General features: G+C 37.5%; 1 protein-coding gene across 1 annotated transcript in view; it reads left to right on the top strand.

Annotated features, from left to right (window-relative positions):
- Window positions 1-661: 661 nt before the first annotated feature.
- LOC126376496 (uncharacterized) overlaps window positions 662-13972 on the top strand; it is a 46691-nt gene continuing 33380 nt past the window's right edge. The window contains exons 1-4 of the mRNA XM_050023925.1: window positions 662-1171; window positions 3321-3578; window positions 4067-4177; window positions 4425-4489. Of these exons, the coding sequence (XP_049879882.1) occupies window positions 1006-1171; window positions 3321-3578; window positions 4067-4177; window positions 4425-4489 (600 nt within the window). The 5' untranslated portion in view covers window positions 662-1005. The remainder of the gene's footprint in view (window positions 1172-3320; window positions 3579-4066; window positions 4178-4424; window positions 4490-13972) is intronic.

The following is a 13972-nucleotide window of genomic DNA, read 5'->3' as shown; positions in this document are numbered from 1 at the left end:
CATTGTTTTATTTTACTCTAATTATTTGTCATGACGTGGTAATAGTACATGACCCGCTGATAGTTATTTTGGTAAGAACATTGTAAATTAGGCATAATAATTCATCCCTTAATTCTATAAATGTCAGTGATTCATGTCATATTCGTTAAATTTATTTTATTTTTAATTAAGTAGCATGGAAAATGCTACACCGACAAGAGCGTGGCTCTTAAATTAGTGATGACGAATTCCTCCCTAATTATATTTGCTTATTTACGCAAGTACAAATGCTGTTTTTAAAAAGTTAATGCCGCATGTGGCAAATCTACGATAAGTCACATTAAAAAAAGCTGATATAGGTACTCAAAATAACTGACCACCTTCATGTGACATTCTTGCTTCTGAGTATTATTTTTATTCTAATTTTCTGTTTGCTTGGAGGACGAATTTGTTTCACTTTAAAATAGTAACTGTAATATTATATAAATGGCGCTTATTAGATATTTCAAACGCGATTTAAAAAACGCTCTTGCATACGAAACTACCATAATTTACGTAATTTTTTACCATTTGTCCACCATATGAAGCTTCAAGTAGAAAAAAAAAACGATATGATCAGAGACAAAGCAGACCAAATGAACGAATGACAATAGCCATAGACAAACCTAGTGGCGTCGTACGAGCGGACGTTCGTTGTTTATGAGCGACATTTTCTTTTGGAAATTATGTGGACGTAAATTACGCCAATTTTCTTATATTGTAACTGCATTTTGGTGCAATACTGTGTGTATTTCATGAAATATATATTCTATTCTGTCTTGGACATAAACTGATTGACGTATAAATGCATCAATCACAAGAAAGGCATAAGTTTTTTTCTCTACAAATATAGCGGGAAATCTACGCTGTGACGCGCACAAACGTTAATAAATCGCTGTGGAGATCGCTAAAGTGGCGTAACCGTCCTGTTATGTGGCCATTTAGGTTTTGACAGTGGTTTTGTGTCAGATATTTGTGTAATTGACAATGTCGGAAGAAATGGCGGTGGGTGATAACGCTTCGGGAGAAGAGACTAAAGTTAACGGCGATAAAGCGTTGGTGGTGAGCGCAGAGGACGCTGAGGTCGCCAGCTCGGAGCCGCCGACCGACCCAGCCGCTCCGGAGAGCGAGGAAAACACAGCACCAGTGGAAGGTAAATAGCCACTTTCACATAACCTCACACACATCCTGATGACATACACAACTCTATTAGCACTCCTATTTCGTTAAAATATCCGTCATTAACCTAGTAATTTATGCAAACAGTACCCTACTCCTTGATTTAGTAACTTTATTAAGCCCGGGTCAATATTTTATTACAACTTGGCATAAAACTTGTTGCCGTGTGCAATAGAAAAAGTATTGCAAAAGTGCACAGTACAGCATAGTTTTACTAAATCAAGATGGTTGGAAATGTCATTGCAATAAAAGAACAAAGTTGTTGATCATCAAATTTTGTTTAATGTGAACGGGAATGATAATTTGTGACACCGATGAAAATTTAATTATTTCGGATAAATAAAATACATCATTGTAAATTTTATATTTATAAACAGTAAATAAAATTACCATATTGTGCTAAAGTTTTGTAGTGATTAAAAGTAGTTTATGTAGTCGACTCATGTTTCTTAATGATGCTATACTTGTTTTATTCGCTGTTCTTGGAAACATATCTTGTGGATAGATAGTTATATACGGTTATGTACTTCTAGTTACTTATGTTTACCTGGTATATACATATACATACATAAGATTACGCTTATTTCCCGTTGGGATAGGGAGAGTCTATGGAATTATACTTAATACAATCCTCACACCACTTTTGCTTCTTCCACTCTCATAAAAGGTTTAGTATTCTTGACCCAGCGTTTTTTTTGAGACTTCCGATCTCGGACCTGGTACATCCTATCCATAATTTATTGTTTTATCCGTTCAAAATACATTTCTACATCATAGTGAATATTTTCCGGAATTATGATCGGAATAATGTTACAGACGCATGAATTCGAATCTACATATACTCTGTATTAGCTTATTCTCTTGAAAACATACTAAGACTCTTGTCTGTAAGATGTAACGGGGTAGGCAGAGCCAAGTAATTGGAATGCAATCTTGTTATATTTCATTTATTAAGAAAAAGTTTATTTATATTGTTCTGATAGCAAACAGAACAAACACAAGCAAGCAAAGCAAAGAGAAGTATGTCAGGATTGAAGCAAGTGGAAATCCATAGTCTTTGCTTACCCTGGTGGGAAATAGGAGTTAGTTTATGTATGTTTTGATAGTGATAAACAGATACAAAGTGATTAAAGCCACTATTTTTTTATCAGTTCACTGAATTGATCTTCAATTGTTTTAATCTGATTATAGATTTATTAAATAGCTTTTTAACATGCAGTTGGTGGAGTGACCATGAGCAGTATATATAATATATTTACTGTAGATTTGCCTCAGATGGCCCAATAAAATATTCTATAGAAGTAAGTATATAAAAGCGAAATACCATTCATTGATTAATCACATAATCTCAGAAACCACAAGTGCTATGAGTCTCAGATGTTGCATTTGGGTCCCTTTTAGCATGTAGATGCTCAAAAAGATGGAATTTGTGGAAATTCATGCCCTAGGGGGTCAAAAATGGAGTTGAAAGTTTGTATGAAACTTCATCATTCTTGAAGTTAGAAGCATAAGCATAAAATAAGAAGAACCAGCGACTGAGCTAGGTTTACCTCACCTCTGTCTTACTTTCTACTGTACCTCTTGAATTGTGTGGGCATCAGACTTCACACACAAAGATGTGGGTGAGGCAAATGACTAGAACTCCCCCATGAAGATAATGGGTGGGAGGTACAGAATGAATAAGACCAATAAACTTTGTAAACAACTATCCTACATATTAACTCTTACGATATAAAATATGCCGTTTCAAGCATTCGGCATTTGTAATTAAACGGCATTGCAATGTTAATGAACTTTAATGCAATTGTAATTAGCTATAGCCGGGTGTTGGATTCTCTTATTGCTGTAATGCCACCGAATAAGATTGTATTATCAATATTGTCTCCTTTTAGTGCAAATCACGCAATAAATGCCTTTTTGGAAAATCACTGCAATTGTGAGGGATTTTTAATGTGGTCTTTACGACTGACGGCACATAAGTCCAGGGTGTTAGTGACACCGTAATGGATACTGAGGGGGATGATTCAGACCATGATTCTGAGTTACAGCCATCATTGTGCCAGTAACTTTCAAATGTATAATTAATAACACATAGTAATATCTCTATTTCTTTATATCAACAGCTTTACCAGACGAACCAAATGAACCTGAAATACCGAATGATGTCAAATCAGAAGCCTCGGAGGCCCCAGAGGAGGAAGCTTCAGAACAACCAGATCTGGTGGATCGAGGAGTCAAACGCAGAGCCTCCTCTGCCTTTAGCGACAATGAAGATGACTTCAAAGGGAGTGGGGACGGAGTTACGCCAGAGGAAGTGTTCAAAGGCTTCGATACTACAATTGACACGAAAGATGTTTCTACAGATTACAGCATAATCTTGGGTGAGTAATATAATTAAATGGCTAGTTTCCAACTAATCAAATCAGTTTCTTTTTACTAAACGTGAAAACACGAAAACACTATGGAATTTGTATGAAAAAGCACACTGTGACGTCATGGAAAAACGTGATAAAATGTCTGACTTACTATTACGGATTCCTTGATTAAAATCCATAAATAAGTTAAATATAGATCTGACTTTATTTAATAATCAGAATTTCATAATTTATCTTGAACCTCGTACACGACCCAATTCTGTTCAATAACTTATTTATTTATACACAAGATTCGCAAGTGCAACCATTACAACAATGATTCCGTGCTTCGGAGAGGGCACGTTTAGCCGTTGGTCCCGGCTATTTATAAAAACACCTCCTGCAGCGGAGCAGTGTGGTGGAATATGCTCCATACTCTCTCCGTATTGAGGGGAGGCCTGTGCCCAGCAGTTGTACGTATGTAGGCTATTTAATGTTATTGTGTATGATCGCAGAGCGCCTGGAAGCGGAGGTGACGGCGGCGGCGCAGAGCTTCACGCCAGTGCGGACGGTGACCGCCTTCCCGATGCCCGTGCGCGCCGGCAAGCGCGCCAGGCAGGATACTGGTGAGAATCCAATTTATGAAAATATTAAAACGAAAGCATCACTATAGAATTACGACAGCAGTATATAAATATGTAATATGTATGTATGTTAATAACCATCATTCCGCACTGGGCCCGCGTGATGGTTTAAGGCCCGATCTCCCTATCCATCCATAGGGAAGGCCCGTGCCCCAGCAGTGGGGACGTTAATGGGCTGGTGATGATGACTTGTCCAATAAAATATAAGTTATTTGTAATTTATTCCCAGATGGCTCGAGACCGTCGTCAGCTCTGTCGTCCAGGTCTGATGGTGAAGGCGCACTCTCTAATGAGGTATGTTATCAGAATACTTTCATCACTAATTTAAGAGCCACGCTCTTGTCCATGTAGCATTCTCCATGCTACTTTTTAGGGAACAATAGGGCAGTGATTTCCCTCTTGCCTTCGGCCCGCAGTACTCTGTCTGACGCAAAATAATCACTAACCTTATAATAACCTTTTTTACAAAGAATGGACTCTAATCTTGTTTGAAATTGTAACAGTGATTTATTTAATGCTTATAAACAATATTTATACCGTTGTCTCCCGCATTCAGCGCTTATCGCTATCGACCCACTAGGGTCGATTAATTCTTTCAAATATTATCCTCTCAGACGAGTCTAGGTTCGGCCCAACTGGGTGCCCTGAGTCGAGGTTCGGCCCAACTGGACACCCTCAGGCCTGTTTTAAACGTTGTACCGGGTGAGAGCCTTCAGCGCTCCCCATTTGTCCGGCCAAGTAGTTAATGCCATCTGCGGCAAATCTACAATAAGTCACGTCAAAAAAAAAAAGCTATCGGATCGACCCACTAGCGTCGATTAATTCTTTCAAATATCCTCTCAGACGACGCCCCTCTGGGCACCCTCAGGCCTGTTGTATGTTTTATACCGGGTGAGAGTGCTCCCCATTTGTCCGGCCTAGTAATTAATGCCATTTGCGGCAAATCTACAAACCCTTGCCTTGCCTTGTTCTATACGCAGTTTTATCCTTTATTCTATGTTAAAAGTGTCGTTTGTATACAGTGGCGGATTTACCAGTAGGCTGAGTAGGCTGAAGTCTAGGGCGGCAGATTTTAGGGGCGGCAAATTTGGCCCAAATTATTTTTTGTCTTACAGAAGTAAAATAATAGATATTATACCTATACACAAAGAAACAAGTGACAAGAGTTATAACATTTTAGTAATGCACAGTATACTGAACATTCTTACGTCTGTACGGGCTTCAACCGAACATATTTTGCTAACTTTGCGCCGTGTTTTTGGTAGCGCTGTGCACTCGACTATAATTAGTATCGAATTTCAGAGGTCAGTAGGGGCGGGAAAATTTGAATAGCCTACTGGCGGCAAATTTGTAAATCCGCCACTGTTTGTATAGTGATGTTCTAACATGAGTTGTAAATTGACTTACCCAGCTTCTGGAAGTCCGCAGTATACAGCCTGCGCCGCTCGAAGCCGGAGTACGATTAACGAGTCACGTACGGTCATATTACTTTCATACGTAGACTAGCTTTCTGTTTGCAAGCTTAGAAAATAGCTCTAACTAGCTTTTGCCCGCGACTTCGTCCGCGTGGAAGGATTTTCCAACTAATTCCCGTTCCCGTGGGAATTTCGGGAATTCCTTTCTTAGTGCACCTCTACGGTACCTAAGCTACGTCCCTACCAAATTTCAAGTGCCTACGTTTAGCCGTTTAGGCTGTACGTTGATATATTGTTTTAAGTTTACGCGGTTATTATCATAATTAAAACACATAATAACGGGTTCTTACCGCGTTTAAATGGGGATATGAGACTCCCGATATTTCGACACTGTTGCAAGTGCCATGATCACGGGATGACTTGCAACAATGTCGAAATATCGGGAGTCTCATATCCCCATTTAAACGCGGTAAGAACCCTTTATTATGTGTTTTAATTATGTACGTTGATATGTCAGTCAGTCAGTTTCTCCTTTTATATATTTAGATGAGGGACTATCTAGGCTACGTTCTTTAAAAACAATATAGATGGCGTTGTAAAGATTTTCCTTCATTTAATCTTCTAATTTCATGGACTTTGTTAAGAGTTTTATTTATTTATTTAGATAGGTATACCGACAGGACAGTAGCAAAGGACGGTCATAGGATGGGTGACCACAAAAAAAAAAGTTTTCATCTCGAGCTCCTCCGTGCTTCGGAAGGCACGTTAAGCCGTTGGTCCCGGCTGCATTAGCAGTCGTTAATAACCATCAATCCGCACTGGGCCCGCGTGATGGTTTAAGGCCCGATCTCCCTATCCATCCATAGGGAAGGCCCGTGCCCCAGCAGTGGGGACGTTAATGGGCTGGTGATGACCGACAGTACACATATTGTAAAGTTATAAAATTCAAGTCTTTTGTATACGTGCCCCAATTAAAGTTATGCACTGCATTCACAATTACAACACCAAAACGTATATATCTAAGGGTTGTATTAATAAACTAATCAGCTTCGAGACTGCCCTCAAGATCATGTCAATGTGACAGTTTTTATATAAAAACAGGGACTTGAGCATAATCTTGAGGGAAGTCTCAGCTGAGATTCGTTTATTATGACTACGGGTGGTATTAATAAACTAATCTCAGCTGAGACAGCCCTCAAGATCATGCTCAAGTCCCTGTTTTTATATGAGAACTGTCACATGGACATGATCTTGAGGGCAGTCTCAGCTGAGATTTGTTTATTATCACCCTAGGTGTTATTCTAGGTGTTAAGAGTTTTTGGGTTTAAATGATGACCCTTTTTATTACACCCAGGCACAAGATGTACCTACATCTTCCAACCATTATTATTCTGTACAAAATAGAGAAGCAATATAGGTAGCTACATAATTCTATACATAATGTGATGCAAATATCAAGCAACGATTATTTTTATATATGCTTCTGCGGAGCGGCGTTTGAGGAGCTCGGTGGCGCAGCGGTAAACGCGCTCGGTCTGCGATTGTTGAAGTAAAGCAACTTTCGCAGGGGCCGGTCATAGGATGGGTGACCACAAAAAAAAAGTTTTCATCTCGAGCTCCTCCGTGCTTCGGAAGGCACGTCAAGCCGTTGGTCCCGGCTGCATTAGCAGTCGTTAATAACCACCAATCCGCACTGGGCCCGCGTGGTGGTTTAAGGCCCGATCTCCCTATCCATCCATAGGGAAGGCCCGTGCCCCAGCAGTGGGGACGTTAATGGGCCGATGATGATGCTTCTGCCATTGCATTGTATTTTTAATAATTATGTATTCTAGTAATGAGAAAATAGATAATTAGCACGTTAAATCACGACTCCGCCATCTATATTATTGTTGAGGAACATAGCCTGAATGTTAAGTTGGTTTGGACACATAGAGCGGATGAAGGATAATAGGATTACGAAAGTGGCTGGCTGAGGAAGACCTAGAAGGACTTACATTGACCTAATTGAGGATCTCCTTAGAAAATTATTTATTATTATTTATTTATAAAGGTACATACAACATTACATTCTAACCCAATGCGCTGTATGACGAGAAAAAATATAAAAACTAATATACAAAAATATACAATGAATAAAAAAAGAAACAAAAAGAAAAAAAAACTATAGAAATAACATAAAAAACACAAAAAATATACAATTTCAAAAATTAAAAGATATAGATATTATTTTAAAATCATTTTTCTTTTAATTATTGAAATTCTATTTTTTTTAGTGTTTCATAACATAACATAACAAATACTTTATTGCACAAACAGGAAAAAACAAAATACAAAACAAAAGAGAAATAGAATTAGTACAATAGGCGGCCTTATTGCTAAGTAGCAATGTTTTCATGTTATTTATAGTTAAAATATTAAATATAAAATATATTAAAATATTGATACGATCTACTCTGAATCGACGTGGGTGTGCGAAACGATAGATGAATGTGGAGGAAGCAAGAGAAGTATGTCAGGACCGAAGCAAATGGAATTTCATTGTCTCTGCTTACCCCGGTGGCAAACTGTGGTCTGCTAGAATCTGTACTGCAATGTCTGTAAGCTTAGAAAATGTTTGTAATAAAAATATCTGAAGGCTAATTACTGCTAGTCCTACCCTTCTTTTGGTGTGTTATTGAACTTTATTATCAAATGCATGGTTAGAAATTTTACTTTAGCTAAAGCTGTTATATATATATATATATATATATATATATATATATATATATATATATATATATCTATGTAATGTCCTTTAGCCCTCGTTGACAACTACTTCCGCACAATATCAAAAAAACCAGCGCTGGATGGCGCCATAGCATGGCTCCGTCACAGCACAAGCTGTGCCATTTTCCTTTTCCCGTATTCATAATATTCCTAATTTCCTAAAAAAGAATAAGAAAGAAGAATGTAATCTGTTACTGACCGATTCCTGCAAACACCTCCTTATTTTATTATAAGTTATACCCGTCATTTTCTTATCCACCGAAAAGGTAAGGGACGGGAGATGGACAATTGTTAATTTTAAAATTAATGAATAACACGGACGAATGAAATAGGCATCTCGCTGGTATGCAACCCGTTTCACGTGCTTGCAACTTAATTCTGTCGGGTTATTGGCGAATATAAAATTTTAACATTTTAAATTTCTGCCTAAAATTGACGTGTTCCATAAATGTTATGCCTGTCGATTACCCGTCCCTTTCCTTTTCGGCGGATAAGAAAATGACAGGTATAATTTTAAATAAAATTAGATGGTGTGTACGGTCACGAGCATTAATATGTATACACTTTGGTACCATGTCACATTGACTTTTTTGACAAATTGAACTGTAAGTCTCACTAAATGTCAAATATGTTAGTGCGACAGAGTTCTAAAGTGAGTACATTATATTGCTCATGACTGTACAGGAATCAGCACCAGTGGAATACATTTATTTTTATTTTTTCTTAACCCCTTGATTCCCGATCAAGATGGCGGCTATTATGACGTACTTCCCGAGGTCACGGGGTCGTGTCAAGTGGCGCGGCACTTGAGTCAGATTTATCGTTCGTACCTCGTTTGTTTATAATATAAGAGTAATCTAAGAAGTGTTTTGTCGAAAGAGATGTATACCCTACGTGTTTGAATGAGTAGAAACTTGATAAGTGTTTTGGTTACATTTTTATAGCACTGTAAACGAACCCAATGTAAACAATGGAGTAGTTAGTCAACTTAATTTGTTACTACGAATAAAATCTTTATATTTATGTCTTTCATTTTATTTCACAAACAAGTTCATAAAATAAGCTTTCCAATAATATCAATTACAATATACCTTTGCTTTGAAGAAATTCAAGATATTCGTGTTTGAAAATGTCTATAAGGTCACGGTTCGAGCGGCCAGACGGCGCGCGGTGCCGGTTTTTTAGAAACATGATAGAACTGTAATTATACCATATATCTGCTCGATTTTCAAGTTCCAAGTTCCAAGATCATTGTTCTACACAACAATGTGAAATTTATGTCAATAGTATAAAGTATATAATATAGGAGAACGTAAAAGTTCACAATGGTAGCATATTTACGGAAAATTGGGAGGTTCTGTTTACACCTACATTTATAACTGAAAAATCAATTTGGTTACTCTGAAATGTATTACATATTACAATACTTGAAACGATCTTTCCATTCATGTATAATACTTACACAGTCGCAAATAAAAATCAAATAATAATTGTAATCCAAATGTCGATTCCGCACTGGCCGCCAACGACCGAAGTTCCTATGTATACACACAGACGACCTTCACCGCGCCTGCGCGAATCAAATTGTCAAGCGCGAGTCGATTTCGCGCGGATGATTCCGCGGAATTTTTAATTTGTTATTATTATTTTGTACCGATTGAAAAATGCTGTTTCAATATCTTTAATATTCTGGAAGCTTATAATTAGACTATTGCTTTTATTCAGTGATAATTTATGAATAATGGGTAGTATACTTACTATGAATGCTATAGGCTATTATGGGCACAGGACATAAATATTGGTATTTTTTTTTTCGTTTTACTACACGGCCTAGTTTTTTGTTCAGTTTTACAAATTTAGACTTACCTATATATTTTTATACTCTTCGACGGCTGCTGTGGCCCAGTGTTGGGACTTATATGGAGGTCCTGGGATCGATTCTCGGTGGGGACTGGGGACACGTCTAACAAAAAATCACTTTGTGAGACTATCATTGGTTTGGTCAGGACATAGTGCAGGCTGAAATCGTGGAACTGTCTAAAACATAAGATGATTCCGTGCTTCAGAAAGCACGTTGAATAGTCGGTCTCACAATGTACATGAGAAAATAGAACTATTTTTAGCTATACACGCTTTTGTTTTGAGATAATCGTTACATTAAACCTACATACATGTTATATACAAATAAATTCACGCCCGTAATACGCAATGGGTTGGGAAGAGCCACACGGCAACTTGCGATCACTTTTGATACAAAGTCTTTAGATGGATATGACTACTTATGACAAACCGTATGGTGACAGTACAGAAACTACAAAATTCCTCCGCCGGTTTTACATACCTGGGACGATAAAACGCGTTCTATCAACCGATCAAAAAAAATATACTCAAATTATAGGCTATAATATTCCTGAGTTCTATAACACTTGTCAAATGTTATTCACTTTGATATTGTTAAAAATTGCATGTAGGTCAAGGAGCAATAAAAATACAGAACGTAGGTATTAAAATGTATATATAATAATAAAAACACTTTATTGTACACACATTTACAAGACAACAGGATAAACTCTACAGTAGAAACTATATACAACTAAAACTAGGATATATTGCTGAAATAAAAAAAAATAGTAACAAAAAACAACATAACACGTATTATCAGAGAACATATCAGATATTGGAGATACTAACAGTAGAAACTATATACAACTAAAACTAGGATATATTGCTGAAATAAAAAAAAAATAGTAACAAAAAACAACATAACACGTATTATCAGAGAACATATCAGATATTGGAGATACTAACAGTAGAAACTATATACAACTAAAACTAGGATATATTGCTGAAATAAAAAAAAAATAGTAACAAAAAACAACATAACACGTATTATGAGAGAACATATCAGATATTGGAGATACTACTATGCCATAATTATAGATAAGGAGGAGGTTTGCGCTGTTAGAGCCTGTTCTAGGTTGAATATCATACAATACATTACATTTTAATGCATATTCTATGAATACAAAATTAAATGACACATCAAAAATAGGACAACAAAAAAAACTAGAGTTTGCGACCATATTCAATAATAAATTCAAGACTAAAAAATAGGTATAACGTTAAAACAATATTCATCAGTAGGTAACAAAGATGCACTTTAAATCGTCATTGTATAAAAATACATATTTTTTGTCGAACGGCTCATCCGCCTAAAACTAACGCAGCTTCATAACCTGTATAGCTGAAAAAAATTGCTACAAGAAAAACTTCAGCACAGGGCCCTAGTTACGTATAGCGTATTATAAATTACAATAAATACCATTCATACCTAAACAGGCTCTACCTAGACCATCAAGAACCAAGTGTGGGATTTGCACAGCACAATCTATAAAACAAATACAATTATAATAAATACATACACTTACGATACTATGAGGAGATAAAAAAGTACTATACAGTATTTATAACATTTCTCAGTAAATTAATTATTCCAAAATTGTTTTTATTTTAGAATTAGTTACAAATATCACAAAGAAACACAAATTTTAAAATTCTAGATAACACTAATTAGGTATCGAATAATATTAACGTTATCGAATAAAATGACTTGCTATACTCATTTTATTTCAATTGAATTTTTAATTTGTGGTACTTTTTTTAAACTCCTCATACATTGTATTTCAGAAATATATACATAAACTTTATGCATATTAATATTATAAAAATAAATAATAATAGAAGTTACTCAAATTTAACATTCAAAAATATCTTTATTCAGTTGGTAACATAGTTACACTTTTCACAGACAGTTTTTTGTCGAACGTCTCATCCGCCTAAAGCTACTACAGCTTCTCAACCTGTATAAGCGGATGAAAAGTAGCTGCAAGAAAAACCTCGGTTAATGTATTATATATAGTATGTGTGTGTATATATAATATATATACATATATATATAAATATATTATATATCAATATATACGTAAAAATAAAATACATAAATAAATAACTGAAGAGATGCAGAAGAAATGTACAGGTGGAATTAAGGAGACTTACCTGTAAGAAGCCTTGTGTGTGAATGTGTGTATGGTGTGTGTATGTGTGTTGTGTGTGTGTGTGGTGTTAGACTACAATAAAAACAAGAGGAAGGAAGAGAAGAAGAACAGAAAAGAACAAGAAAAAGAAGGAAAAGAAGGAAAAGAATGAGGAGTAGATCTGAAAAGAACAAAAACTAGAAATAATAACTCTGGCGCTTCGCTTACGATACATACATACATAGCTCTACATCGTCCCTTGCCAGATAACAACAACAAAACCAGGTATACTCATCGATACATACATACACAGCTCTACGTCGCCAATTGCCATATCACATCAAAAAAGGGCATACTCAGCCAGCGATACATACATACATATCTCTACATCGTCGTCGCTTGCGATATTATATTTATAATCGTACCAAAGTGTGATACTCTTGAAAGCAAGGGGCGATGCACAAAGCGACGTTGCACTTTATGCACATCGTGGTCACATCGGACCTTTGCCCGCGGGCAGCGCAACGAACGCAACGTCGCCTTGCGTGTTTTCTATTTCGGACGTTGTCCACCTCTTGAGTATACCCGGGGTAATGTCCGTTTCCGTCCAGCCGCATTACATCACCCACGACGACGCGGGGAAGTGGGTGATCTACATGCGGCCTGGGAAATCTATTCAGCAGCCCCTCAGCTACAGCCAACCGGAATTGCCTGTGGGTAAGCACCTTACAGAGGGGCTGTTTTGTGTAAATAATGAAAGAGTTCAGCAGACTGGTATTCAACAGTCTCCTGAACACTTTCATATACCACTTGAGCCCGCGCTTTCGCTCAAAGTGGTAGGGACTTAGTTTTTGATCCTTCAAGTCTACCCCTCCCATGTTCTTGTTGTAGTCTGCCACCACCTTAGGCTTCATTACTGGCATGCCGGCACGCTGGCCAGGCACCTGATCTGCATTGTGGTAGGTCGAGATGGTAGTGACCTGTTTAACGTCTTTCCACGTGACAATGGAGATGTCGCCACAATGCAGAGCAGTTTGCTCCCCGCGCTGGGTACGTCTCTCATCGAGATTCTTAATCTGAGGCGGCATATGCTGCCTCCTGCGATTAATAGTCCCGATGACATCGGTACGCCGGCGCTTGAGATGCCTCGTGAGTGACAATTGGTTGTACCAATTGTCCATCACAAGGCAATGGCCAGCGTCAAGGTAGCCATCCATAGCCTCAAGAACGACCTTTGCAGTGCAATTCTCGAAGCCATCGATCGCTCCCTCGGTCTTTGAAGAATCTTTCCCGGCATATAAGTGGGTTCTCAGTAGGTAACCAGTCCCTGCTTCACACAAATCATAAGACTTGATGCCGAAACGGGCCGCCTTGAGTCGATTACATTGTTTGAAACTAAGGCGGCCTTTCCACAGAAGCAGGGACTCGTCCAGACTGATGAACCGCTGAGGAGTATAGAGATGGGAAAATTTCGTGTTGCAATGTTCAATGAGAGGAGCAATTTTGGCGATCTTACGTTCGTAAGACCGCAGAAACGGATGAAGGGTGTCATTGTCAACAAA

Source organism: Pectinophora gossypiella, chromosome 21, assembly GCF_024362695.1.
Source record: "Pectinophora gossypiella chromosome 21, ilPecGoss1.1, whole genome shotgun sequence".
In the NCBI taxonomy this organism is placed as follows: domain Eukaryota; kingdom Metazoa; phylum Arthropoda; class Insecta; order Lepidoptera; family Gelechiidae; genus Pectinophora; species Pectinophora gossypiella.
This window is presented reverse-complemented; position numbering and strand designations above follow the sequence as displayed.